Here is a 27,974-nt window from a genome sequence, read left to right as displayed (position 1 = left end):
AAACCGTGACCCAAGAGAAGAGGCGGCGAAAAAAAAATTGACAAAGAGAGGCGAGGGTTGAGCGGCGAAGCAGGCGCAGCAGAGAGCCCTGAGGTGCGAAAAAAACATGAAAAGAGGCAAACGGGGCCGACAGAGAATCCGTGCCCCGCGAAAAGCCGCTACCTTAGTGTTTTTGGCGAAACAGCAAAAACCACGATTGCCCTCGTGGAGGCAAGTGAACGACGTCGACAGGGGACGCGTTGTCAAACACCCCAATAGATATGCTGTATTATGTTTCAAGTTGTCTCCGAAATTCCTGCAGTCTCGTCTGTATCTTCCATTTGACTAGTTTTACACAGGGGTCGAGCTGTTGTTACACGACCTTCTCTCTGCTGCTGCTGCGTATTCTTTGGAGAGTCGAGTAAGTCGAGTTCGCTCTCCGTGCAGCGTTTTCTCTGCTTGTGTTAACCTTGTCGTCCCGTTCTTCCCTAAATTTACAGAGGGGTAGGGCCTTCCTCTTCGTCTTCAGTGAAACGCTGAACGCGGCAAGACGGCTCGCGAAGCTTGGCCAAGCGCTCCTCTCGCAGACGAGGAACCAACTGATTGCGTGTGCCCTACAACCGAAAAGCAAACGAAACAACGCGGACGAACGTCGACGGAGAGACTCACACTACACAAGAAGCTGATGCGTCACGTATGTTTGTGACCCTCACGTTCTTGATATCCAAACGGGGTCCACGTTCATAAATTTCGTCTTGCGATGTTCCAAACAATCATCGGGAACCCATTTCGTCAGTGTTAAGTCAACACCTGCTGTCGACAGACGGCACCCAGCGGTAGACTGCTTATCACTGGCAACTGCAAGGCTTGGATGACTGCATTTGAGCGGGGCATCCTCACTTCTCCTTGATTCACAAAACATCGAAGCGTTGCTTTATGTTCCTGTCGAAAAACACTCCCCTCTCGATCTACTGTAAGTCAACGCGACAGATTGAGGCACACAGGGGGACGCAAAGACGGATGTATCGGTTTCTACAGGCGTCGTTTTCCGCGAAATAGTCAGAACAGTGTTCTCACTTGCAGTGTCCGGGTAATGCCCTCCGTGAATCCGAGCATGGGTCTCAAAATGAAAATGGGGAGGAGTCGAGCGAGCACTTGAACGCACTCCGTCCCCACCACGACAGCTGACATGACTCCTCGACCTTCGGGCTGCATGCCTCGCGGTCTCTCTGGACCGTCTTCTCCGCGAAATGCAGCTAACGAAGAAAAAACAAAGGATGGAGGCGGGCACAGCCGCTCTGCGACTTGCCGAGCAGACACGAGGCCTCTTCGCACGCAACAGAAACCATCGGAGAGACCGTGGGCAATTGAGTGTGGCTGCGAAAAGCACGGAAACACACAGCAAGTCAACGCAAGTAAAGGCGGATACACCTGACGGGAAAGATAAGGACAGACAGGCGAGAATGTGCCATTTCTGTCCTGCGAGAAGGTCGGGGTCTGCCGCGCAGGCAACCGCCACAAGCCTTGTTTGTGGTAGTCAAGTGTTCTGCCTCGTTTGCAATCGAGCGATTCTACCGTGAGGCACTCTAGGCTGTTACGTTCCAGAATATCATCACCACCCAGACTCGGGAACGTAGGACTCAGAGGCACCTGACGGTTCAACTCGCAGACTGGCCATGGAAGATCGCTCCACATGAACAGAGTTTGGAATGATGCACCCAAACAGAGAACGCTCTGAAAAGGCCTCCTGACATGGCTTGGCTGTTTACAGCAACAGCTGCGTGACGAACGGAACAGCCTCGTGAAACACAGGAGCGCTCCCGCAGAGGCATCTCGTTTTGGACACCGGTTTTTCCCGGCCATTTTCTGTTTCGCGTGCGGTCTGGTGCCCTTTCGCCTCGTGCCTGACCTGCCGGAAATGTCAACGAACTTCAGAAAGCCGCGTTTGCTTACCTCGTAGCTACCTTCTGCACCCAACCTAACGACGGCCCAGTCGTTGCCGCGCTCACCATCGATACCCGTCGCCGAGCTTCCGAAACCACTCGCTTCCTCCAGGATGTCTGCACCCCGAAAGCATAGTCTCAAGAAATAATGAACCTCTCCAGTTGTGAATCCTCGAAAAGACACAAAAGCTGAAACGTGGCGTACCGCGCTTGCTTTTGCGCTTCCATCCATGTGAATACACATAACAGAATATGTACACGCAGTGGACGAAGGACGAAACGTCAACGCGTTGACACTGAATTTACGTTCAGTCCTCGAAGGACTTCAGTGAAGTCGAGGCACAATGGCCGATCCCATTGAGGCAATCAAACAGACGGTGAATTTCCCGCGTGCAGTTGCAAACTCCATAGATTTGTGTGTATAAATGAGGACAGAAAGAGCCAAGCAGTCGCACTCGTAGATGCGTATCGTCCTTCTCCTACACCTATGTGCGAGGATTTTTACCCACCATCATCTAATTACGCGTATCCTCGCGAGGCTACTCACGCATCGAAACCGGGCCGCGCTGCAGATCTCGCGTACGCACATCCTGTACACATCTTTCTGGATTCGACCTGAAATAGCCGAAACACCGGTGTGTCGGTTTGAGATAAAAACGCGACAACGACCTCACCAGTAAAATGGCGAGAAGTGGAGATGCCTAAGGCGTCTCTGTGCTGACGCGAGGCTGGCCTTCCATGCAACTCGTGGAAGTCTCTTGGCTGCAGATCTCTTGGACGGAAGTCCCTCCGTCTTTCGCGAGTAGAAGGCAACGCGAGAACTCGACATTCCAAGCCGTCGTCTTCTGGATCTTCTGGCTCGCGGCCTCTCGCAGGAACAAGTCGAAGCGTCGACGAGGGGTACGCTGGACACACACCTGGTGTGCATCGGCGATCGAGAAGTTGCAAGATGTAATGGGCGCTCCGCATAGCTCTCTCAGACCACGTGCTGCAGACAGCGAGAAGGAAAAAAACCACGACAGTTAGGCGCTTGGAAAAACGCGCTACGAGAGGCCCAGTCTCAGATGCATGCACACAGGTCCACATCCTCCTAAACAGCAGCCTAAAAACCGCTCCTGCGTTGACAAAGCTATCTCGTCACCAAAGGCCTAGGCAAGCATATATATATATATATATACATATATATATATATACATATATATATATATAGTATTTTATGAGGTTTCGCTTGGGTGTTAGGACTTACATTCCTTCAACGCTTGCGGCAACGATGACGGCGGCTGCTTGTTTCAAAGCAACCCACGAGAAGTGGGGAACGTCGTGGCCAGCTGCTCTTAGAAGGCTGTTGCGAATGAAGTGTCTGTACTGCGCATAGTTGGAGTAGAAAAGGGGCTTCGCTGTCAACTCTCGCGTTCGCCAGTTGTGCACGGAAAGACGTAAAAGTTTTTGCGCGGCAGCCTTCATCTGCCGGCCCAGACGAAGGACGTGTCTAAAGGGCGTGACGCCGCGCATGCACTTTAAAACCAAGGCTCTGAAGATGCCGAAAAGGCGAAACAGAGGGACAGAACAAAACTCTCGTATGCCAACAGAGATCCCCGAGAACACAGACACAACGAGAAAGGAAGTTCCACAGACACAGATGCAGATTCACATACATGATGGTCTTGCCTGTATATCACCAGGCATATACATATGTCCCTATCTCTCTAGAGACAGAGACACCTAAACAGATAGACAGTTGCGCATACCGTAGATAGAGAGACAGATAGATGTAGATAGGTAGACAAACGCTTAGGATGGATACGTATTTCTCGACTGACAAGACATGATACATCTGGACAGACCCAGATGGAAGCGAATCGAAGACGCCTTTTTATCTCTCTGTCTGCGTATCTGTGAAACTGACGGAGTTCACGCAATAGGCCGCGCCACCGACCGTGTTTGTCAGCAATCGATGTTTCTCTGGATTCTCACCGATTGAAGTCCTCTGCCCAGGACGCGAGCAGCTGCTGAACCAAAGCCTCACAGCTCGTCACGCTCCGGAAGGCCTTGCGCGTCAGAGTGACTTCCACGCCTTCCACTCTGAAGAAAACGAAACAACACAGCCACAAGTCGACTCCCTACAGAGACACCAAGAAACAAGAAGCGGCGAGAAGCACCCAAATGCCTCGGACTTTCGTTGCTCTCCTAGCCTAAATCAGTACTTCCCATTATGTATATATATAAATAAATATAAATATATATATACATATGTATCTGTTTTTATACGGATATATATATATATATATATATAGTTGATCTGGTCATGACTTGGGTGGAGAGGTTTCTGGAACTTTTGCGTGCTGCTTTGTACGACACCCGTTTTCTCACCGACAAAAGGAGACGAGGAAATTGACAACTTCGTTGAGTTGTCCGCTGCAGACTCCCGTGGGGTTGAGGCGTTTGGGGACGTAGTCGATTCGAAGAAGGAGGGGAGGCATGTCAAAAGAGCGAACGAAAAACGGACTTTCACCGAACGAGAGTGACTCTAATTCTTGTTCTCCGGCGCGAGCCCGTTCTTCCTTTTCCCTTAGCTCCCTTCCTCTCTCGCCTCTCCCTCCATTCTCTTCTTCTTCAGTTTCTTTCCTCATCTCCGATCCCAGTCGCCGTCCACGAGGCCCCCCGTCCTTTCCCCACTCGTTCGCTCTTCGCTCTCGCCTGGACCCAGTGAAAGCAGACGCCGACGCCGAAGAGGAAGAGGCGAAGCGAGGCTCACGCTCACTCCTTCTGCTTCCTTGGCTCTGAGAGGTGAAGTTCTCTTCCTCAACAGAGCCAACGAAGGCGGGGTGCAGGCCGGCCGAGTCGAAAGAGGGTGAAACAGCCTGGAAAGCGGGTGCGCGGACCGCAGGCGACGCGGAGTAGACGGGCGACACAGCCGACGGGTGAAGCTCATCCCGAGAGCACAGGAAAGGCGAGGAAGACGCGCGAGAGAACGGCCTGTCGAATGCCTCGTGGAAAAAAGCTCCAGGAGGCGACGAAGGAAACGCGGGAACTGCCGGCACCCGCCATTCACTCGCGATCTCACTCAGACGGTTTCTGCTGATACTCCGGTGGCTCCCGCTCTCGGTGTACGTACACCCCATGACACGGGCGGTCGAAGACACCCAGTCATTATCCCGCGTCGAGAAAGGGAACGCCTCAGAGTCCGTCTCTGCAAATCGATTGTGTCTCCGGATCTCCTGCCCTTCTCTCCTCCTAGCACCTGAAGACGCGTTGAGTGTGTTGTCTTTTCCGTTCCACTCTTCTCTTGCCTCGCGCCCGACGTCCCGATCTGTCGACTTCCCAAACCGACGCGCGCTTCCTCTTTGAGGAGCCTCGTTCCCCCGTTCTCTTCTTCTCCTCGGCCTGGGAGACTCCCCCTCAGGAGAGGAGAAGGCTAGCCACGCGCTCGAGGTGCCTTCCTCAGTGCTTCGATGGGAGTGTCGCGCGTCTCTCTGTGTTTTTCCAAGCCTGCAGAGATCGCCTCGTTCCCGGAAGAAACGTCTGTCGGCAAAAGGGCCGCTCGCGTCTTCCTCCGAGTCGCTTGAATCTGAGTCTGACAGACTTTCCCCTTCTTCCGCCTCCTCGCTGTCGACGAGCAGAGCATGAGAACACTCCACAACTCCCGCCATTCGCAGCTGGCGATTCACTTCCTCAAATGCATCCAAGGACTCCTGCTGGAGAGTCAGCGAAAGAGGCAGCAGGCGAATCTCGACGGTGTACTCAAGCGGCGAGCACGCGCGCGTCCCCGTCGGTTCCGCCGAGAAGACAGCCCTCGGACCTGGTTCGCCATTTCCTTTCTCGTCGAAACAGGCTCTTTTACCCTCACCTTGGTTTGCCTCTCCACGCTCGAATTGGATCTGTTGCCGCTCGCCATGTCGGCTGTTCGACGCCACATGAGATCGCCTTGCATCCGCTGTCTCGCCTTTGTCGGAGGCTCCACTCTCGTAGCCATACATCTCTTCTACTGTGAAGTTTTGCAGTCTTCCCGTTTCGCTCTGCGCGGCAGTCTCCACTGTCAAAGGGCGCACTGAGCGACACACGAGTCGATCAGTTCTCCCTTCAAGTCCCGGTTCCTCCTCTGCATTTCTTCCTTCCCTCTCTTCTTGGTTTCTTGCCTTTTCTCTCTCTTCCCTGTCTCGTATCTCCTCTCGCTCTCTCGCCTCTACTCTTTCCTTCCGTTCTACTGAATGCGCCCTGACTCCTGACTTCTCTCGCTCTCCCCTACCTTCCTTCATGTGAAGTCGTTTTCTCGCCGCCTTCGCCTGCGTCTCTCGCGGGGCTTGGTCCAGACGGCCGCAGTCGGTTGCCTGGAGTGTCTCGGCGAGCAGACAGTGTTCCTGAATGGACAGCGCGAGCATGGGAACAGACTGTAGACGAGGCCGGTTCTTCTCGTCATCGAAGTAGCGAACAAAGAACGAAAAGAGAGAAGACGCGACCAAATCTTTCACCGCGAAGTTGTGGACGCGGACCTCGAGTCGCCGCCGACACACGCCGGTCTCCACAGATGCCAAGCGCATGCGATGAGAAGTCTCGCTTTCAACGCCCGCAGCTGTGTCGAACCGAGGAAAAGGCCCAGCGCGCCTGGAAGACGGAACGGAACAAGAGGACGGTGAAGAGGAGGCCAATGCTGTAGTGGACGAGGAGTCTGAATTCGAGAAAACCTTTAGATTCTTCGGAGGTGTGTATCCTTTGTCCGCGCTTTGTTCGTCGCTCGCTCTGTCGCACGGCCCTTCCGTCACCCGTCTCTGCTCTTGCCGGATGCCCCGGCCTCTGTGAGAGGCTCTCCCTGAGGCCTGTTGTCTCTGCTTCGCGCTCTCGCGTTTGTCGGCTCGCTGCCCGTACACAACGTTTGTAGCCTCGAGGACGATTTCTGCAACTTCTTCTTTCCACTTTCCCGGTGTGTTCAGCTGTGCGTGTTCTGCTCGGTTGCAGTCTTCGAGGTCCTCTCTCTCCACTCTGCCTTCACGAGACTCGCAGACGAAACTTTTCAAACCACTCCGTCCGCGCCTCGGCCTGCTCCTGTCCTCAACTTGAGCATGTCTTCTCGTTTCCGGCCTTTGCCTCTCTCGAGCTCGTCTTTCTCCTTCGCTCTCGCCGTCTCCACGCCTTGCGGCTCTCGCTGTCTCACGGCGCCTCCGAAGGCGAGCGGCCGAAGGCGAGTTTTGACAGACGTCTCTCTTCCCGGAAGCTGGAGCAAGGACGAAATCCGCCCCGCGAGATACGTTGATTTCCATTCGCCCGATGTAAACTTCGCATGCGCGTCTCCAGCCTTCCTCTGCTGCCTCGCGCTCGCTTCGCCAGTCTCCTCCTCTCGAGGGCCTCGTGCTCCACTCAGAGACTGTCTCTTCTTTTCGTTCGAGAAGTCCATTCCGTCTGTCTCCCTGTCGGTCCAGCAGTGCGGCCCACGGCCGTCCAGAGGCCTGAGAGGCGAAGCCCCCGGGGATGGAGAAAAAGAGGGAGGAGGCGAAGGCCGCGTCCACAGAAGAGAGACGAGGCCGAGGCTCCTTGGAGCGCGGAAGCGAGATCTGTCTGGTCCGAGGTTCGCTTTCCAGTTCTGCTGGGCGCATGCGACCTGTGGATTCGATCACCGTAGCGCCTGCGGGCGGCCCGGCGGAGACAGCAAGGCCTCTCACGCGAGCGCAGATGGTTTCGGTGACTCTTTGTGAGGGGTCCGACTGAAACGGAAGAGACGAAGAGGGAGAAGGATGGAGAGAAAAATGGGGAGCGAAGGTGACGCTTTCACGTTGGCCGGGTGCCCAGAGGGCCGTTCCTTCGCTGGCGCGAGGCTCTGGTGTTTGTGGAAGAGACACAGCGGGTGCGTTATAGTGAGAAGGAAACGCGATCTGTTGAGACGAGTCGGAGCCATGCTTCTCGGAAGGAGACGGTCTGAAAAATGTAGCAAGCATCTCATCGCGAGCAGCTTCTTCTTTCTCCTCAGAGTCACGAATTTCTGCAGTCCCCGGGAACGACAGCTGGTCGTCGAGGCACTCCCCTGCTGCCGTCCGACCTACCGAGGCGAAGAACGAGAGCCTCGCTCTCTCGCCTTTGTCGTCTTGCGAAGATTCACCGTGGACATCTCTCTCCTCTCCCTCTTTCGAACGTTCGTTGGCCGCTGTCAGACGCTCGCCGCCACTCCTTATTCGTTCGATTTCTATCCTCGAGTGCGGCCCCGGCTCGTCCACTCCTGTCAATGTTGGATTCGCGCTCTCACATTTCTTCTCTCCTTCCTCTTCGCGACGCTCTTGCCTCTCTCCAGATGCTGGCTCGGCTGCCCGCTTCTCGCCTTCCTCTCGAGGCGCCGCAGGGCATGCAATGTAATCTTCTACGATTTCTCCTTGCCCTTTGTCTCGGACTTTCATCGCCTGCTGGCCAGTGCCGACTGCCTCGCATCTTCGCGCTTCTCTCCACTTCTCTTCACTGAGTTCTTGAAATGCGGGAAGCGCTGCCTCTGGATAAGGTGAGAAACGCAGCGATGGAGAAGCAGCGAACGACGACGAAGACGAAGACGCATCGACGAAGTGGAAGCCGTCCTCACGTTGTAGAGGTCTGCTCTCCTCCCAAGGCTGTTCTAAGAGGGAAGACTCAGGATGCGACCAAGAGGGTCGAGATGATATCGAATCTGCACCGTGTTGTTGAAAGCTGAAAACTGGCGAGGCGTCCGAAAGTATCACATTGCGTGAAGACGAAGGAACGACGAAAGGCGAAGAACGTGGAAGCGGGGAAAGAGGGGTTGCTGAAAAGGCGTCCATCTGAACGTCTGTCAAGAGGCTGCCTGTCTCGGGCAGGCGGCGCGTCTCCGTTTCTTTCGAAATCGCTCTTGAGTTTCTCTCCCGGAACTGTTCTTCGTCGCGGGTCATCCAAAGCGAGCCTGTCTCTCGTGTGCCCAGTCTTTCTCTCCTCTCGAGCCGTGGACCGGCAAACGACAAGAAAGCGGAACTCGGTTCCACCAGAGCACCTGCAGAGAGAGTTATGGGACTGACTTTTCCGTCATCTTCGCCGTGTTCTAGAACATGGAACATGTTCCGAGACCCTGCAAATGACGCGCCTTCCCTCTCTGGTTCGCCTTGGCCTTTCAACGGAACGGAACGTTCTCCGTCTCGCCCGCGAGCCGCGACTGCGTCGGTCTCCTGGCCCTCCTCTTGAGTGTCTTCCCTCGGCGCTCCTGTCGAAGACTGGAAGGTTTCTCTCAGCGTTTCACGCGTCTCCGTCGTCTCTGAACAAAGCAAATGAAGAAGGAGAGGGAAGGTGTAGAGCACCGCTGCGAGGTCAAATGCAGACCGCGACTCCTTCGCCCCTTTCGAAAGCAACGCCGCCACCTCCCGTTCAGCCACGAACTGCGAAGTCTCCGAAGCCAACGAGGGAGAAGACGAGCAACAGCATCGCTTCGCTGCCGTTGTCCATAAGCAGGAGGACTCCAAAGAGGGTGGACTCAAGTGCCGTCGGCCTAGGAGAGCGCGGATTTCTCCCTTTATCCGTTTGACAGCGCTGTGAAGCAGCAGGAGGTCCACGGGGATAAGAAGCATGCATCGAAGACTATCGGGAGCGAAGGTGAGACGGCAAGACCCGATTTTTGTGAAGATGCCGAGCATCCGGACTCGCTCGGCTTCTCGAATGTCCCTGCTCGTCGAGAAACCATGTGCGGCTTGGTCTTCCGGGTCTTCTCTCGACAGTTGACACACCTGTACGCCCTCCTTCGTCGACCTCGCTTCGAGCAACGGCGAAGAGGTGCAGCTGCCTTCGACGTCGCTCAAGCGCGCGACACAGACAAGCCCGCAGGCTTGAAAAATCGATGAGATTTCTGAGGATCGAACGACGAGAGGTGACCGAGTCTGGAACACGCATGCAGCCTCGGTCTCCAGGGACGGAAACCCCTGGCTTTCGCCTTCCCCTCGTGAGTCACGCGGGGACGGGGGCGCGGGCGCAAAACGAGAAGAGAAGTAAGGAGATCGCGAGGCAGAACAAGACGAAGAACAACAGGAAGAACTGGAGGAGAAACAAGAGGAAGAGGACGCGTCAGACGACACGCGGCGATGTTGTGGTCCTTGGTGTCGTTTTGAACTCTCTTCGGTTTCTCTTGCACACACAGAAACGGGCTCCCGAGTCTCCAGGTGGATCTGGGGAAGAAATACACGCGGGGGAAGGAGGGAAGAAGGCGAAGGAATGGAACTGAGAAGTTTAGATATCACTTCGTTCTGCCTCTGGCGGCTTTGACACGAAGAAAAAGGCGAGGCGCCAGCACACCCGATCGCCGCTTGGTTAGAGTCGTTGATGATGTGCAGATTGACCTCCTGGACGCGCCAGGCGAGCAACGACAACGAATGCAGTGAGAACGGCGAGGCCGACGGAGACGAGGCGAATCCCGGAGACGTACGCGACGTAGAAGCTGTCTCCGCACTCGAAACGAAGGCCTTCTGTTTCCTATGGATATCGACAATCAAAGGTATCCTCGGGACCGTCCAGCCGACCTCAGAACCCTCGGTTTCCTCTTCACGCTGGGAGCCTCCAGATGCCTCCTGTCTTCCGGTTCCTCTTCTTTCTTCTTCCTTCTCTTCTTCGTCGTTCCCTTCTTCGTCTATTTCTGAGGTTGGCGCATGCGTGCTGAGAAGCGTCGCCGAAAGGCTGTTGAGTTCAAGCACAGCAAACCAGGCGACGCTCTCAGGCAGGTCCTCCTCGTCGGGGTCTTCGCGTTCGTCTGACGTCGCTTCCCGCTTTCTGGACGGCGACTGTAGCGCCGAACGCGGCCTGCAGTCGTTCGCCTTCTGTTGGGAATATCGCGCCGCTCCGGAGGCCTCCTCGCAGGGCAGAAATGCAGAGAGAAACGAGCCGGCGCCCTGTTGAGCGCGCCAGAACGCCGACCACCCGAGCGGGCGCGGGAGAACGAGAAGCGACCGCGTCAGCTGCAGAGACAGCTGAGTCGCTCGCGGCTGGTGCGGCACTGTCCACCGAAAGACAAAACGGGAAGATGTTGAAGAGGCAGAAAGTGGAGGAGGCTCGAGTTCCGCGGCTGAAAGTCGTTCTTCTTTCAACTTTTCTCCAAGGAAGGCGGGAACAGTTTCTGAGCTCTTTTCCTCTCTGTCGACGGGAGATGCCCACCGTGTTTTCTCTGCGGGGGTCAGACGCTTGTCACTCCCCGGTGAATTTCCAAAGGGCGACAAAGGAGACGCAGCTGGAGAGGAGGAAGAGGCGAGACTTGGTTTGGAGACCCCCGAGAAAGAAGCCAAGGCAAGGCGTTGCCGGTTGCGCACCCTGGAAAGCAGAAGCGCCGCTGCAAGAAGAAAATTGACAGTTTCCAGCGTACGGACATCGACCACAGCGACAAGCCACCCGAGTGCAAGATCTGTCGAGCGTAGTGTCGCTATTGTTTCGGCGGCTTTTCCGGATATCGCATGCAGTCCCGAGCGGTGGAAATCTTCCACAATAAGAGAGGAAGAACAGCTGATTCGTTTCCTCTGAGCCCCGCTCTCGAACAGACGCGTCGTCGACTGATCTCCCCGACCGCCTGCGCTTCCCCGATCCCTTCGTTTTCTTTCTGCCTCTCCCTGATCACCTCCCTGTTCCTCCTCCGCCCTTCCGTCGTTCGCGTCCAGCCTGCGAACGTCGTCCTCGACGGGAGGGGAAACTCGAGAAAGCAACGTGTAGCTTTTGCGACAGATCTCCGCTTGAACCGAGAAGGCAATGGAACAGCATGGCGCCATCTGCTCCACGAAAGGCGCCTGTCTCGCGAGACCAACTTCGCGTTCTGTCTCCACCTCTTCCTCTCTGTCGCCAGCCTCTCTCCTGTCGTTATCGCACATCGCCTTGGCGATATTCTTTGCTTCGCCTCCGCCACCCGCCTCCTCCGTGGCGACAAACGGAGACACCGAAGAAGGGAAGCTGCGCGACGCTCGCAGGGCCTCTGGCCGCTTCGGAGGAAGAACACTCTGTCGAGTCGCTGCTGCCAGAGAGGCAAACGACCTCTGGAATGGCGTCAGAAAACTGGCTTTCTCTGGGGTCAACGCCCGCGGGTCGGTTCGATTGTACACCACGAAATAGTCCTCCACACTCTCGGCTTTGTTTGTCTCCTCTGCCGCCACAGGCTTCTCTCTCGTCGCTTCGTCTCGCTCCTCAGGCCTCTCTTCTCCTTGCTCTCTCTTCAGCTCTCCCTCCCTTCCGCAGCTCGACCCCCTCGGCTTACACCACGCGCCGCTCCACGGCCCAGCGGGAGTCGCCATGGACAGAAGAGAAGAAGAAGAGAACGAAGAGGAAGACGACGAAGACGACGACGAAGAAGTACTGGTAGGGAAGGAAGAGGAGGCGGACGAGCCTCCCGCTGCGCGGTAGATGGCAGCTCTCCACGTGTAGATGAACGGCACTCCACCCTTCCCGAAGAGCGCGACGCTTCCTACGGCCGCATCGACAAGCATCAACGTTGGAAGCGTTTGATGCTGAAGACAAGAGCCTGCCTGGTTGTGAACGAGAGGATCACTTGGTGAGGGAAGAACGAAAAGGAACCTCTGAGCAGTTTCCTTCAAGGCGTGAGTCTTAGCTCTGCATTTCGAGTCCGCGACTCTGTCGCCTGTCTCCAATTCGAGGAGCCCCGCTGGTGTTTTCGAGTCCGCTCGCGCCGCAGTCTTGCCAAGTCCCAGATTCACCTGCAGCCGCCCAAGCTCCAAACGGAAGAAAGGAACGAAGCATGCCATCCGTCCTTGTAAAACCGTCGCTTCCCGAAAGACTCCCGACGAGAGGCCCTCTAGCAACCGCTTCGTGCTGTCAAACTCTTTATCCTCTTCCCTTTTTGTGTGCTTCTCCTCCTTGGCCGTGGGCTTCTCCCCTGTCTCCACGCTCTCTGTTTCCGCCTCCTTGGTCTGCTCTCCTCTTGCCGCTCGGCGCCTGTCGTGCGTACGGTCCAACGAACTTGCCCGTCTGAAGCGGCGAGAAGAAGCTGGAGACGAGCAAGCAGCTGCGGGGGCGGGGCCAGGCGCAACTCGAGCGGGCACCAGAGGACTTTGAAGAAGCACACGAGCTGAGGAACTGTTCATTCCACACTCGATGGCAGCCGCGTCGACAAAGCAATGAAAACGAATCATCAACACCCTTCGCGTTTGCCCTCGAGGACGTGAAAGAGCCAAGAGAGAGGACGGTGAAGCGGTTGACATCTCTTGAGGGCTGCTCTTCCACAGGACAGATTCGCTCTCCGTTTCGAGTGTGTAAGGCCGAAGTCCACCTGCAGCACTGCGTTCTTCAGGTGCTTCAGCTGACATGGACGCCCTCGCCTGTTCTCGAGTTTCTTGGCGTCTCTTCAGTTTCTCTTCTGATTCATCTCTGTCGCACTTTGACTTCCCGCAGACGCCAGTGCCTCCAAGGCCTCCATCGCTCGAAAGGGTTCTGCCTCTCGACCGCGTCTCTTCCCCCGCGCCTTCTTCTTGCTTCTCTGAGCTGTCACGGGTCTTTCCAAGTGCTTCTTCCTCTGTTCCCCCTTCCTTTCTTTCTTCTGTTTCGCGTCTTCTCTCTCCTCCGATTCCATCAACTCTCGGACCTGAAGACTTCTCCCTGGGACCCCTGCGGCATTGCCAGGCTTTGCGCTGGCGCTCGAGGCCTGCTGAAAGCTGAAGAAGAAGAAGGCTCGCAACGTCCACGGTGACATGGAGAAGCGGAAGAGACACTCCGACTTCCACGGCGTCCTCCACCACTCGTCCTGTGTCGACGTCCCCCGAGACTTTCTCATCCTCCAAGTCTTCTCCTCTCCTCGCGGCCCTCAAATGCGCACAACTGTCGAGCGCCGGCCGGGCCGGACGCATCGGCGTTCCTCCCGACCAGCGACGGTCCTCGGTCGCACTGTCTCGGTCGCCCTCTGTAGGCATCTGGCTTCCCTCATCGATTGTCTCTTCTTCTCGCCAAGCGTCTCTGTGTGTGGGGTCTCGTCGCCCCTCTCGGGACGCGGTCGACGCGCCCTGAGCGTCTCCGCCGCGGCTCGGCGCCCGCATAAAAGAGGAGGCCTGTCTCTGCGACTCGAGCACGCGCCTGGGCTGCACCTGGCGAAAGAAGGAACAAGAACTCAGGCGATCGCAAGAAAGTACGGCCCATTCGTCCGCGCGGCGCCCCCCGGAGACGCACTGTCTCTTCGTTTTGTCTCTGCGGAGACACGTCTTCGTTCTGTGGGGGTAGCTCTCTAGGTCCGGTCCGAAAGAGGCCTTCCCCGTAGAGCAGTCCGCTGACTCACGAGTCACCCTTCTCTCTGGGGGCGGGCGCATGGATCGCCACTCGTCTTCAGAGTCGCCACCGCCTTCCTCAGAAACGTGAGAGAAGCAGCCGCCGCCAAGGTCCTCGCTGCCCCGGATGTCTCCGTAGGGAGGCAAGGCTTCTCGAGGCAGGATCGACCGAGGCCTGCAGGTCGGCAACGCCGGCGTAGCCGAGTCTAGCGCCTTCGCGGGAGCAGGACCCCAAACGGGCGATACTTGAACAGAACAAGCACAGAAGGCGCCGGGAGCTGGCAGCAGAGTTGAAGCAACCTGAGGCTGGTCCCGTTCCTCTCGCTTCGACTCGGGAGACGGACGCGGCAGATCGACGCGCGCCTGCTCGTCCGCCTGGCCCTCGATTGAACGCGACTGCGGCACTCTCTCGTCTCGAGAAACCAGTCGCACTGGGTGGCAGGAAGGACGCACTGTGTGCGGGGGAGGCAGCCGCTTCGCGAGAAGATGAAGAGAAGGAGAAAGACGAGGTAAAGAAGGAAGCGGAGGCAGAGGAGGCAGAGGAGGCAGGGGTAGATGTCGAGATCCAGGCGCACTGTTTTGCTCAGAGAGAAAGCCACAGCCGACATCTGTTTCTGGCCAGAAACCGGGAACGCGTGATCGGGACCACGATGTAGCGATGTCTGACAAGGCTGTTTCTTGCTCAAAACGCATCGCATTTCCCCTTCCTTCTTTCAAGCTCTCCTCTCCGCTCTCTTCTTCTCCATGCTTACACTCCACCCCTCTCAGGACACACGCGGAGGACGCCTGTGCAGATCGCGAATTCGCTGCGTCTGTCCTTTCTCCCCTTTCTCGCTCTTCGAGATCACGTCTGTCCGCGAGGTCCTGTCCTTCCTCAACTTCGGATTCGTCTCGGTCTCCTCGCTTGAGCACAACGCGACGCGCGAGTCTCACAACGACTCGCGAAGGCGGCCCCCAGAGCAGGCGGTCCACGAGGAAAAGACCCGGCTGTGTGTCTTGCTCTCTCTCGTCCTCTTGCGGTTGTGTCTCGAAGTCTCCCCCTGACGTCGAGGCTCTGTCTGCTCTCTGACGAGTTTCGTGAGGCCTTTCTGGCGATGCTTCTGAGGCGCGCCTGCGCTGGCTTGCCCTCTGGAGCCGACCAGAGCGCTCCGACAAGGCGGAGGCCTGTGGGGCTTCGCGTGAGGGAGGTGGGGAGAAACGCCCGAGTGTCTTCCTTCGATCTGAGCGAGAGACAGTCCTTTCCTCGACTGCATGTGATCCCTCTCCGGTCCTCTGTCGTCTGCCACTCCATCCTGCACATACGTTCGTTCCCCTCCCTTGAGGAAAGACACGAGGGGAAGACGAGAAAAAAGGAACTGTTGTGACAGGCGAAAATGGCGAGTTGGAAGAAGGTGCAGAGGCACACGTCGACAAGAGCAGCTGCGTCCGCCACTCAAATCCACGTTTCGGCTGGCGAGGCGAAAACGAAAGCGGCGACACAGCAGCAGACTGCATGCGATGCCGATAGAAAGCGTTTTGGCCTCCGTCTCCACGCCTCACCGTTGACTCCGGGGCCGCTGTCCTCTCAGGAAAAACGAAATAAAGTCTCGTGAGTTGGCGAATATCGAGGAGCGCCACCTCTGGAGAGGTCGCCGACGAGAGCGAAGCCATTTGAGGCTCAGACAGACACGGAGGAGGATCCCGACCGCATTGCGGCGAACCTGAATGGAGTGCAGAAGCCGTTTGCGTCCGATACGCTGCTTCTTCGACTCGCTCTCTCTCCCGCCATCGATGGAAAAATTCAACCTCTCTTCTTGCCGCAGCCTCATCAGGTGACCACGAAAGATGAGAAGAGGAAAAGAAGGGGAGGGACTGCGAGCGCCTCCGCAGGAAGGTGAAGAAGTCCGGTCCGACTTGAACTTGCAGAGCCGCCATGTCCCACAGCAGAACAGGCGATGGCAGCTCGACGTGAGGTCGGTCCTTTCCTTTCTCCGAAGCCGAGTTAGACGGCGAACGAGTGTCGACAGACCGAGAGAAGTCTTCCTCTCGAGCTTCTGGGCGTAGCGAACATGGGGCAGACTCGAGGCCCAGCGACTCGGCGCCGACGTCGAACTGAATGCGAAGACACGGAGCCGAAAGCTGGAAATGGAGTAGAAGAGGCGGGGGGGCAGCGGCGGAGATGTGGATCTCAGAGGGCGAACAAGAGGGCCCGCGAAGCGATGGAGAGCATCGCGTTGAAGCAATAGGCCGACAAAACGATGAGGGAGATGGTGCACATGAAGACGCCGCAGCAGAGAGAGGCCGGATTGGAGGGAGCAGGGGAGGAGAAGGATGAGGAGTCTGGAAGTATACGGCGGCGGCAGGAGAGGACGGTTGTCTTGGCATGGGGTGAGGTGAAACAGGAAGCGAAGAAGCGAGTTTTCTCTCACGAACATTTGGCTGAAGTGAAGAAGAGGCCCACCCACCTCCGTAGGCTTCGTAGGCCTCAAGCAGTTCAGTGAGGACCGGAACCGACAGGTGCCCGACTGTGGCTTGGAGCTTCACATTCACACGCAAGACGGGGGCAGTGTGGGGTCGCGATAGCACCGGAAAAGTCTGCTCCTCTGTGCGAAGCAAGGGAAACTCCCTCTGCAGATCTTCACCTCTTCCGCGCCTCTTGCCTCGTCCCGCAGGCGACACACAGCAACCGTCAGCCTCCCCTAGCACCTGGTTTCCTCCTCCCTCTCTGCACCCTCGCTCCACCGGTCTCTGTTCTCGAGACAAAAGGCGCTTCTCGGGCGCGTTACGTTCAGCCCCCTCGTCTCCACGACCTTCGCTTTCCTTGTCTCTCGGTGTCTGCGCTGGTCGAAGAAGACCTGGAGAAGACGATGAAGAAGAAGCAGACGGCGCGCTGCGAAGTGTCTGGAACGAGGATGAGGACACTGGAGCGTCTGATGCTGGCTGGGCAGATGGACGACGCGCAGCGCTTCCAAGAGAAGAAGAGGAAGAGTCGGAAGAGAACTGAAAATGCTTCCTGCGATCGGAGATCACTCGGCCCGAAGGTGGAGACGGACTGGAGAAGTAGGAAACAGCCACAAATACCATCGGAGAGTCGCGAGCTGAGAGCCGCTTCGCACCGGAACGAAGGGAAGGCCTGAACTGTCGGCTGTCTTTCTCACACAGTCCACTTGGTCCACCCATGACGACCTCGGGGCTTCCTTCCAAGTCTCTGTACTCGCAGAGCCTCTCTCGCCCTGAACAGACTGATGAACAGACGTCATATCAACACAGACACCCAGAAGAAACACAGTCATAACTTCAAGAGGTCAGAAGCCAATAGCTGTAAAGAGAGGCAGATGTGCACTTGGAGGAGATAGTGATATCCTACTGACAAATGAAGAGAGGAAACACAGAGCAGGACACAAATAATCCTACATGGACCAAAAGAGACAAACGGCAACTCAGTATTCTTGCAAATGTGTGAAAAGGAAACTGAGACATGCACAACGAAGGTACCTGTGACTACTCTTCTTGTATGGAGACAGACACGAACGCATCCACGTCTGCGTATAGATACGTAGGTAGATAGAGAGATTCAAAACGACATCCTGTTCAAGCATGTATATGAGGGAAGTGAGGCTGTTCGATCGTTGTTTCACGTCAGTCAGAGGAGAGGCGATAAATTTGTCTGTTGCGTCCCCGCAAGAGTAAGGTATCTCTGCAGGTGGAGAGCTTTTCCATTTCAACTGTCTCCTAGAGAATCCCCACCCCCACCCCCCACTGGGCCTCTTCCAGTCTCGGAACCTGGCTGGAAATCGTCTCTTTCTTCTCACTTGGGAAACGCCGAAGGCCATTCGTTGACTCGCTCAGGTGCCTGAGATCCCCGCACGGCGGCGAAAGCGCAAATGCTGAAGGGCAACGCGAAGCCCCGCGAGCTGTTGGACGGTCTCCTGCTGCTCCTTCGCCTTTTCTTGAGCCTTTCGCGCGCTCCGCCGAGCCGGCAGAGAAACCGGGAGACCAGGCGGAAGACGCCCTGTAGCAACACACTCCACAGGGGCCCCCGTCACACGGCGGCAACGCCTGAGTGGCCCAGAAGGCGCTGTCTTGCCAGGACGGCATGGGCAGCGGCAAGAGCGTGAGGGTCGGCGAGAGGGACGCGAGTAAGGAGGCAACGGTCGAGGAGGCGCGCGAAGCAGCGGTCGAGGCGGAAGTGAATGAAGCACCTGGAGGCGAGTTTGGAGCCACCGAAGCAGCGAACAAAGGAGACACCGACCCCCCCGAGAAGTCGGAGGACAGGTGCATCCCAGCTGCGTGGGTGCGTTCCTGGCGAAGCGGCGGTCGCGGGCGAGTTTGCCAGCTTTTCGAATTCTCGAAAGGAGAAGACTGGAGGCGTCTCCTCTCTCGCTCTTGAAGGGAACAGGGGCGGGGACAGTCCCAGAGGGAGTGGAGATCCGAGGCTTCAGTCGCCTCACCCAGGCCTGAGCAACCGCGGTGTGTCTTCATGCGCTGCATCCTCTCCTCGCCTCCTTCGGATCCTCCCGCGATGTCGGCACCGAACGTCCTGCGGCCGGCGAGCGGCAGGAAGGGTGCAGGTGCCCAGCTGCTGGGGCTGGACGAGTCCCAGAGGCCAGGACTGCCGGCGTGAGAACGAGAGGAACAAGAATCGTATGATGGAAGCGAAGAGGAGGGGAACGACGTCGCGTGGTAGATGCCATGGGTCGAGAGAGGAAGGCCACCGTCAGCAGCCGCAGCGGCAGGAATCGAGGAAGCAGGTGTGTCTGACGTTGGCGGCTGAGAGGGGAAGGCGGGCGCGGCGCAGAAGAGAAGAACAACGTCGAAAACAGGTTCGTCTATTTCGTCGTCCAAGTCAAAATGCGGATCTCGTTTCCCTCCCGGATCTATCCCGGTGCTTCTCTCTGCCTCCAGAGCACGCAACCGTCTCGCTGAACTCAGCCTCTCCAGGGACGATTTTTCTTCTGTCTCGCCGTCCTCTGCTTCTAAAGCACTGGCAAACAGGCTGCTGTCGCTGCCATCGCTTACATCTTCCCACTCGAGTTTCCCTGTGCATACCGCGGCATCCACCTCTCCATCCAAACAGAATGTACAGGCGTCCGATCCGTCTGAGGTGTACAGACGTCGAACTCCTCCCTCGTCTCCCTCTTTCTCTCCTTCCTTGTGTCGTGGATTAGGTCCCCTCTCTCCACGTCTCATACACGGCGATGTCAAGGTGCCATCTGGGAGTTTCAGGGGCGCGAGTGAAGCGTCTCTGTGTCTGTCATCTTCGCCTTTGTCTTTGTCATCCGGGCAACAGAGTTTCGAGGAGCCGAGACCGTGCAGAGCCTTCTTTTCTCGTTCTGTGCCGTCGTCTTCGATACAGTCACGAAATTCTGAGCCGTCCAGTCCGCCGTCGCGAACATCTGTTGCATACAGCGTCTCAGATTGGTTTAGACGGTCCTGCTCTAGTGCAGCGACTCCGTCTTCTTCCGGGACTGGAGCTTCCGCAGAAGCCTTCAGGTCCCCGGATCCTGAGGGACAGCACAGAGATGAATCTGCGAGTTGTCTGGCCTCATCTTCTCGTGCGGTCAAGGTCTGTTGACTGTGCCCGGCTTCTGTGTGTCTCCTCTCCTCTCCTTTCGTCTTATCTTCACGTTTTGTCTCCCCTCTTGTCCTCGCCTCCTCAAAGTTCGCCTCGTCTCTTTTGCTTTCAGTGAGCGTCGTCTCGCCGCCTTGGAGTGAAACGCTTCCCGCTGTCTCTTCTTCGATCGCGGCGAGTCGGACCCTGGAGCGTGTCTCGGCCGACCTGCGCCGGCTTCGGCGCCCTCCCTTGCCCCTCTTCTCGGTCGCCTTTCCTGTCGCTGGGTCAATGACAGAGGGAAATGGAGGGCAACAGGATGAGGCACACGAGGAAGAATCAGAAGACGCAGAAAGAGACGCAGAAAGAGACGAAGAAGAGACGCGAGAAGAAGAAATGGAGGACGATGGTATTGGTGCTTCATGTCTCGTGCCAGGTGCTGGTTCTGTATCGTCCCTCTTGTCTCTCTCTCGATTGTCGGACGATGGATTTGAGGAGCTCTGCGCTTCAAGGGACTCCCCTTCGCATGTCTTGTCTTCGCCCCCTCTGTCTTTGCTTTCTCCTGCATTTTCCTTTCGTGTCTCCAAGTCTCCGGATTTCAAAAACGGAAGTGATTCCGCTGGCGTCACATCTTCTCGGAGGGGCCTTGTCTGCTGCTCTGTCTCTTCTTCCATGCTTTCGCCGTTCTTCTCTCCATTTGAATTCGCGCTCTCATTCTTCCCCTGGGTTTGCCGAAACGCGTCGCACCCGTCGCTCTCGAGGGTCTTTTCCACACCCATTTTTTCGCCTACTTCCTCGCTTCCTCTGTCTCCGTCTCGCGTCTCTCCGTCGACTCGCGCTGTCTCCGCGCTGGCGCCTGCCTCGGAGCACCTCTGCCGTCGTGCCATCTCTCTCTCCTCAGGCTCGAGTCCTGGCGTTTCATCTCCCGTTTTCTCCTGATTTCTCTTCCCCCTGGCCTCTGCCTGGATTGCAACGTCTGCGTCCGCCGGCTCTCCGCGCTGCGCCCCTTCTCGCCCCCCTCTCTTTTCTTCGCCTCCCTCCCTCAGTCGTCGAGCTCCTCTTTCTCGCCTGTCAAACGCAGAGCGACGCGCGAAGCCGTTCTGAACGTGCCTCATCTCTCGAGAGGCCTGGCAAGGCTTCTTGGCCCGGCTTGTATGCCTCCTGTGCGCTGCCTGCTGGTTCCCAAACAGCCGCCCGTCCAGCTTCTCGCAGCTGGTCCCCTCCGTGGTTGATGAACGGCATCTCCATTTGTTTCTCAGCAAATGCATTTCCACCGCCCACTGTCCGGTGGACACGAACGCATGCGCCGCTGCTGCGGAAGAAGAATCGCTCTCGAGTGCAGCAGAAGCTGGAAAAGATAAAGAGCCACCCCCACCCTGTCTCCACACAGACGAATGAAGCAAGTTCGCGTCGCTTGCTCCAGACGTCTTGGACGCAGCCGAGGCAGCCGCTGCATGCGCGTCGCCTTCCGCGCTTCCTGTGGAGCCTAGGACGAGGCGCGACGTCGAGGTCGCCGCCGAAGGTTTGTTTGCTAGGTTGGGAGATGGACCGTCTGCGGCTCCGTCTCGGACCCCGTCATTCCTTTGCGGAAAACGAGTTTCTTCTTCTGCAGTGCGGGGGCCCTCTGCGTACGGATAACCGGCAGGGAAGCCATGACGCTGAGTGACTTGGCCAAGCGACAACACTGTCTCGATTGCGCTACGCTCTCCCGGGTCGAAGACTCGACCTGGCGGCCTGCCCCCGCAGTCCCCGACGCATGCAGAAGAACGCGCATGCGGGGACGCTGAAGGGGAAGGGAGAAAGGAGTGGAGGGGCGGGAGGACCTGGAAGTCGGGCCGAGGCGGGTGACATGGTGCGGCAACCGATGACGACAGAAAAGGCTGAGAAGCCGCCGAGGACGCCAAAGGAGCTCGCCCGCCATTGGAGACGGCGGCAGAGGCTGCCGAGGCTGCTGCGTCGGTCAGACAGGTTGGAAGCGAAGAGACGAAGGAGAAAGCGACATCGCTGGCAAGGAAGGAGACAAAGGACGCCCTGGGGAAAGGGATCAGCAGCTGGACTGCGTTCTTCCCGTCTCCCAGAGATGTCCTTGTCGCCGTTTGGAAGAACGAAGAAGAAAGTGACAAACGGCGAGGTGATGTTCGGAGTTTTGGGGGCGTCCCTGAGGTACAGTCAGCGAACCACGCAGGAAGCGATCCGTCGCCCTGGTCTCTTCTGTCGACCGGAGGCAGGTCCGCGCGAGTCGCTAGAGATATTTGGGCTCTGCGATTAGACAGGCCTTCTAATCCAGCAGTCTGGGGAGAAGATGGGGAACCCCGCGTGCCTCGGAGAGACGACAGAATGTGAGAGACGCCTCCAAATCTCGGACCTCCGCTCGGCGCAGAACAGAAAAGCGACTGCCTTCCAGGGCGCCTCGCCTCCAAAGACCCCGCGGAAAACCGGTGTCTCCGATCGCGAATGAGCAAAGAGACTCTGAACTCTTCGGCAAGAACTAAGTTCGCGTACACCTCGTGGACTTCGACATGAATCACCCACGCACAAGGCAGGGACGGCGCGGCCATGTCGCCCGTTTCGCGAGGCGAGAACATCGACGCACACCCATTTGCGTCCTCGTGTTCCTTGTTACTCTCATGATACTCGTCTTCCCTTCTGCTCGTATCTCCAGCGTGACGGATTGAGGGCCCCGAGTGGAGCGTCGCCCCGCCACAAGCTGCTGACGACTCGCCCTCCAGTGGTGTCTCTTTCCACGCGCCCCCTGTTCTTACTGTCTCCGGTGGCGTGTGGGGAGGGGCGCTCCTAGACCCCGTCTCACCAGCGTCTCCATCCGCAGCAGAGCGCACCTCCCTTTGGCTGGAGTGGCGCGCCCGAGCTGCGGAGCTCTTGCCTTGAAGGTGGAGCTGCGTAGATGGCGAAAAGGCTTCGCTGTCATCTCCGGTGATGGGGTCACCAAGAGGGTCGGCGAAGGAGGCTGCGTGTGACTGTCTCTGGGGAAAGAGAAGCGCCTCTGACCAGTGAAACTCGTCGCCATAAATCCCGGTTCCGACCGGCGCACTCTCAAAGACTTCTTCCCCACCAAACGACCCTGAAAATGGCGGGAATGCATGCGTTGGAGAGGCTGGCGTCGGTCTTTGCTCGCAGCCTGGTCCACACGCGCCGTCAGAGAGAGGTAGCGATGAGCCCTGCGTGCAGTCTCCTGCGATGTCCTGTCCCCCCTGTCCCCAAAGGGTCCTGCGTTTCAGAATCCAACCTGTGCCAGAGCGAGCCGCGGAGGCTCCTCTGCTCTCCTCGCTGCCATCTCGCGCGCCTTCCCTATCGCCTCGTCCTATCGCCAGCGACATGTAACTGACGAATCTCCGCCACATGCTTGCTCCTTGTTCGTCGTCGGTCTCCAGTCCTTGACTGGGGATCTCCCCTCGATCCTCCACCAGGCCAGCAGAAGGAGACAGAAGAAAAGCGGAAGGAGATAAGATGGAAGTGGAAGGCCTCTCTCTGTCGCAATCTCTGGATCGGCCATGTAGCTGGCTTTCCTGTTCGTCCCCGCCTTTCCCGGCTTCAGTCTCAGGCGGCGCTGGCCCAGCCACTACATCTGCCCCCTCTCTTCGTGGTGGCACCCACTCTTCATCGCCTTTGTCTTCTGTTTCTTCTCCCACAGCGTCTTCTTCTCCAGGTGAATGAAACGCGTTCCTGAGAATGTCGTCACTTCCGCTTCGCTCCTTGGCTTGGTCTGCATCCTGGTCAGTGGCTTCGTTTTTAGATGACCGCTTGGCGGCGCCCCCTGTTGCTCCTTGCCGATTCCTTTCTTCTTCATACAAGCCGCCCGTCATTCGTTTCTCGCCTCCAGCCGCCCCGACCTGCATGCCGTCGCTCCCGTTTTTCCCTACACCGGTGCGTTTCTCTTCACTGGAAGCTTGTCTTGTGCAGAGGCTCGCTCCCGTTTCCTCTGCTTCTCCGCCTGGTTTCGAGCTTCTTTTAGTCTCGCGCACCCCCTTCTCTCCCCCGGTGGCTCTCCAAGTGAGCTCCCTGCCTCCTCTCTCCGCTTCTTCAAAAGGGCTGTCGACCTCCGGTCCGGAGTCTTTCTCTCTCGGGCCGGACTTCCGTCCCTCTTCTTCAGACATTCGAGAAACCAGAGAACGTTTGACTGTGGGTCCCTTGCCTATCGCGCATGTGCAGCCTGGCCGAGACGCCCCACCGGCGGCCCGCCCCGAAACAGTCTGTGCAGGAGCAAACGAAGCAGAGGGCGACTGGAGGAGCGACACTAGCCTGTCAAGCACTTGTGCAAGCTGGTGAACTTGGCGCATACTCACGCAGGTGAAGAGAAGAGGAAAGCGAAGGCGAACGGCAAACTCCAGACCGGCCACGGCTGCCGCCTGCATCGCGGCCTCTGCAACGGAGGGTGAGAGGCCCGAGAGGCCGACCCCTGAGCTCGAAGGGTGTGACTCACGCAGCGGCGAGATGCTTGAGGAGAGTCGGGAAACATGGTGAACGGCATCGTCGGGTATTCCATTGCCTCCCCTTCTTCCTTCGCCAGCGAAGGACGCTCGTGACGCGTTGAGGGCGGCGGCAATGGCAGCTACAACGGCGGGGTGCCGCGTGTGGGAAGGGCGTGAAGAAGAAACGCCTGGCGCCGCACCTAGAGGCGTAGTTGGCATTTCTTCTCCTCCGTAAGAAGAGGAAAGGAACTGCGACTTCAGGTCTCCTGAGTCAGAGACCAAGTGGCGCGCCGAGACAGGCAAAACAGACAACGAAACGGAAGGTATGTAAGGGGATGCGGACTCGCGCTTCGGCGTCCTCTGAGACCTGTGTGCTTCTCCGGAGACCCCGGACCCGAGCTCTGTCGCCGCTGCACTCCCCCAAAGTGGAGACGCCTCCGGAGAGAGAGACATTCTGCCACCTGCATGGGTGTTCTCGAAAGCGCTTGGGTGTGGCGACGTTGACAGAAGGGCCTTCGCGACGCATGCGCACACAGGGGCGGGAAGGGACGCGAAGGAGGCAGGCGCGCGGCGACTCTGCCCGGGATATGCGGCTGCGAACGGATTAAAGACGGGAGAGGCCGCGCCAAGGGGCGACCGAATCCTCCTACTAGGCCGTATGTGAAGCACTCCGCATATCGCGTAAGGGGAAGGTTCTTTGACTGCATCGTCTTCTCCGTCAGATGGGACAGCCGCTTTTTCCAGGTCTCCCGTCGCAGACGTCTTGTACATGGCATCTCTACTCAAGCTTCCTTCATTTTTCGTCAGTCGCTCTCGATCTTCATTCGCCGGGCCAACCCCATCCACGGAGAATTCGCGAGGCCTCAATTCTCCGTGTCCAAGAAAGGCTGAATCCGTCACGGTCCTGCCAGGTGCATGCACGCCTTCCCCATGAATAAAGGACCCCACGAAACATCCCGCCTCAGCCGCTTCTGGCCTACGAGAAACGCGTGGATCTGCCCCCGTGAGGACCGTCACGCCACCCGTCGCGCGTAGCCGGCCTGAGGCCTCAGGCGAGGAAGTCATGAGGCCTGAAGGTCGGTCCGCTTGTCTCTGTGGGAGACTTGTTTCCCCGTCACTTGATGGATTCCCCGTTGTTGCCGAAAGGAGCGTTGTCTTTCCAACAGAGGGGCGGGAGGCAGCAGGGAAGAAATGCTCGAGGAGAGGATTCGGAGCGCGGGCGGAATTTGAAACGGTGTTCTGTCGAGCGCCACCTGGCGTCGCTGGCGGTGCAGGGACTTCGGATGTATAACCGTGAGAAGCTGGCTTTTGGGGAGGCAGCGAATAGGCAGAGAAGAGCGATGTTGCTGAACCTTTGACGCCACCTGGTGATACGGAAGGAGAGAGTGTCGGCGTCTTGCCACGAAGCGGTGGTTTTGTGACAAACAGGAGGTCGCCAGGTGCGTCGAGCCACTTGCCGTGCACGAGGTAGAACGAGGAACGATCTTCGTCGAGAGGCTTCTCTTTTGAAAGGTCCCAAGATCGCGACTCCAGAAGAGACGGTACTCCGTCTCGCAGGTGAGGCCCTTTCGCCTTCGGGTATCCGGGTGCAGCGCCACTGCAAGCTTGTCTGGCTCTGTCCTGGAGGCCAGTGGGTCGATTCGGCTCCTGTGCCTGCGAACGGTGCCCTCTGAAGTACTGTGTCCAACTTCTCTCTGTCGCGTCCTTTCGAGTGAAACCGCCTCCCTCCTGAAGGGGCGACGTCTGACTCGCATCTGATTGTGGTCGGCGACAGAACACCGATGCAGCATCAGAAAGGAGCGATGCGCTCAAACCGTCGATCTGGACACTCACTGCAGTCCCATCTTGGTCCACCTCACAAACGCGAATCAATTCGACATGCAGTCGAAGCACCCAGCCTCGAACGACGCCGTTCTCGTCACACTCTCGCTCTCTCATCCCTCCGTGTTTGTCACAATCCCGTGCAAACTGCCCCTGCTTTGCAGATGCTCTTCTCGCACCCCCCTCTGGGCAGGACCCTCCTCCAGGATTTCGAAACGTTTTACCACAGCCGCTTCTCGTACCAACTCGTGCTGGTCTTTCTGTCTTGCCGGCTGCGAAGGCGCGAGGGCAGCCCCGACCCCCTGACGGGGAGTGGCCTGAGAGACGGTCATCTTCGTGTGTGCTGTCTGTGTGTGAAGACACTCGGGTATAAAGTGTGGGTGTTGACTGAGGGAAAGTGGAGGCACTCTCACGTTTGACCGTCCGAGTGGGGAACGGTATGAAGAACGAGACAGTGATATTTTCGACAGAAACATCAAGTGCCCCAACAGCGCTGTGCAAAGCTCTTCGGAGCATTTTGAGAATATCATCCATCGTACAACCTCCTTCACCCAGTCCGGCACCCCCTCCCAGGCCAACTGAACCACGTTGAGATCCTTCGTTCTGTCCCCCTCTGCCGACGAACCCCGCAGTCTGTCTCGATGAAGAGGATGAAAAAATTCGGCGGGTACTTGACCTCTGATGAGAGTCACACACCTCACTTCGGTGTCGCAGATGTGCATGCCCGTGGTAATGCTGCTTCTCACGAGGGGACTGCGAGCGGCGACGGGCAGTGCGTCCATCGCTGCGTTGTGGTGGATCAAGCAGATACCCTCGTGACGACGAAGGCAACCATATCTTTTCCTTTTCGGCCGAAGCACGATTCACTGTGGTCTCATTTTCAGCGCCCACTGTATAGCAAGTCGCTGTAGTTTCACAGTACTCATGGGTACCTTCTACTGCCTTCCCTGTTGGGCGACTCGCACCCTCTTTGCTAAGTTCCGCTGCCGCTGCATCCCCCCTCCCTGAAGCCTGCCCCTTGTTAGCGTCTCCAGACTGCAGGAATTGGTCTTGTCTGGTTCCTCCACAGTCGGGGCACACGCAGCTGTCACCATAGTCAGAAAGTTCCTCAGCGGACTGCCTTTGATCTTCGGGCGCAAGCAGCTCGATGGCTACGTGCACACCCTTGAGACGCAGGCGCCACGGAACCAACCACTGAATCTGTTCTATGTAAACCTCCCGAAGTTGTAGAGGAATGCCCGATTGCAAAAGCAACTGATTTGCTGCCGCCGTTTGGACCTGAACATGGGAAACGCTGACCTGTCGTTTTCCGAGGGCTACGTGGAGTTGTTGTTCGTCAAGATCTTTCAAAAAAGGGCCGACAACAATGCGCCGCAGCGAAGACACAAGTGCTTCCTTAATAAAAGATGAGAAAAACAGGAGAACACGGGACGGTAGAGAAAACGGCGAGCGCGGACACGCCGAAGTTACCGGTGGCATTGCAGGCGCCTCTGGAGTGTCCACGTCCTGCTCACCGACTGTATGCTCATTGGGAAACTGCACACGGTGACAACGCTTGGAAGTAAATGACGGGTCATCTTCGCAACTTCGCTTAAGTAACGAATGTATTTTGTCTCCCCGGCCCGGATGTGAATCCCCCGCAGGCGGAAACGCCTGGAAAGGTGACGGACCATTTGGGGTAAGCACTGAAGCGGGAAAGAATGGAGAGTCGTAAGAGGCAAAAGACGGAGAGTGCGGTGTCGTGTCTCGATCTGTCGGAACAGACATCAGGCACTCTGTGTTTCCGGCAAGGGGATTTTTGGAAAAACAAAGACGTGTCTTCTCACTCCCTCCTTCGGGAGACGCTAAGGACAAGCCATCAGTATCACGCTGAAAGACAGCAGACAAGTCGTTCGCTTCTCTCGAATCGTAAGGATCGTGGTCGAAATGGGGATTGTCGGCATAGTAGCCCGAGGAAGCCATTATTGCTTTCGGTCACATCCCTACGAACAGTCCACGTTCCAAAAGAAATGACAGGGTTCTCGAATTCGTCGAGAGGGCGTCAACCTACGTTTCATGATGCGTG

At 57.4% G+C, this 27,974-nt stretch overlaps 1 protein-coding gene across 1 annotated transcript; it reads right to left on the bottom strand.

Annotated features, from left to right (window-relative positions):
- Positions 1 to 193: 193 nt before the first annotated feature.
- On the bottom strand, positions 194 to 27,871 carry TGME49_304630 (ATG C terminal domain-containing protein; the record flags this gene model as incomplete). The annotated part of the gene is made up of 8 exons (XM_018782422.1): positions 194 to 593; positions 1,057 to 1,356; positions 1,933 to 2,039; positions 2,597 to 2,910; positions 3,169 to 3,453; positions 3,897 to 4,004; positions 4,293 to 17,352; positions 17,923 to 27,871. 8 exons carry the CDS (start codon positions 27,869 to 27,871, stop codon positions 474 to 476), a joined length of 24,243 nt encoding a protein of 8,080 aa, XP_018637228.1. The 3' UTR covers positions 194 to 473.
- Positions 27,872 to 27,974: the final 103 nt, after the last annotated feature.

Source organism: Toxoplasma gondii, chromosome VIIa (assembly GCF_000006565.2).
Source record: "Toxoplasma gondii ME49 chromosome VIIa, whole genome shotgun sequence".
NCBI lineage: Eukaryota > Apicomplexa > Conoidasida > Eucoccidiorida > Sarcocystidae > Toxoplasma > Toxoplasma gondii.
This window is presented reverse-complemented; position numbering and strand designations above follow the sequence as displayed.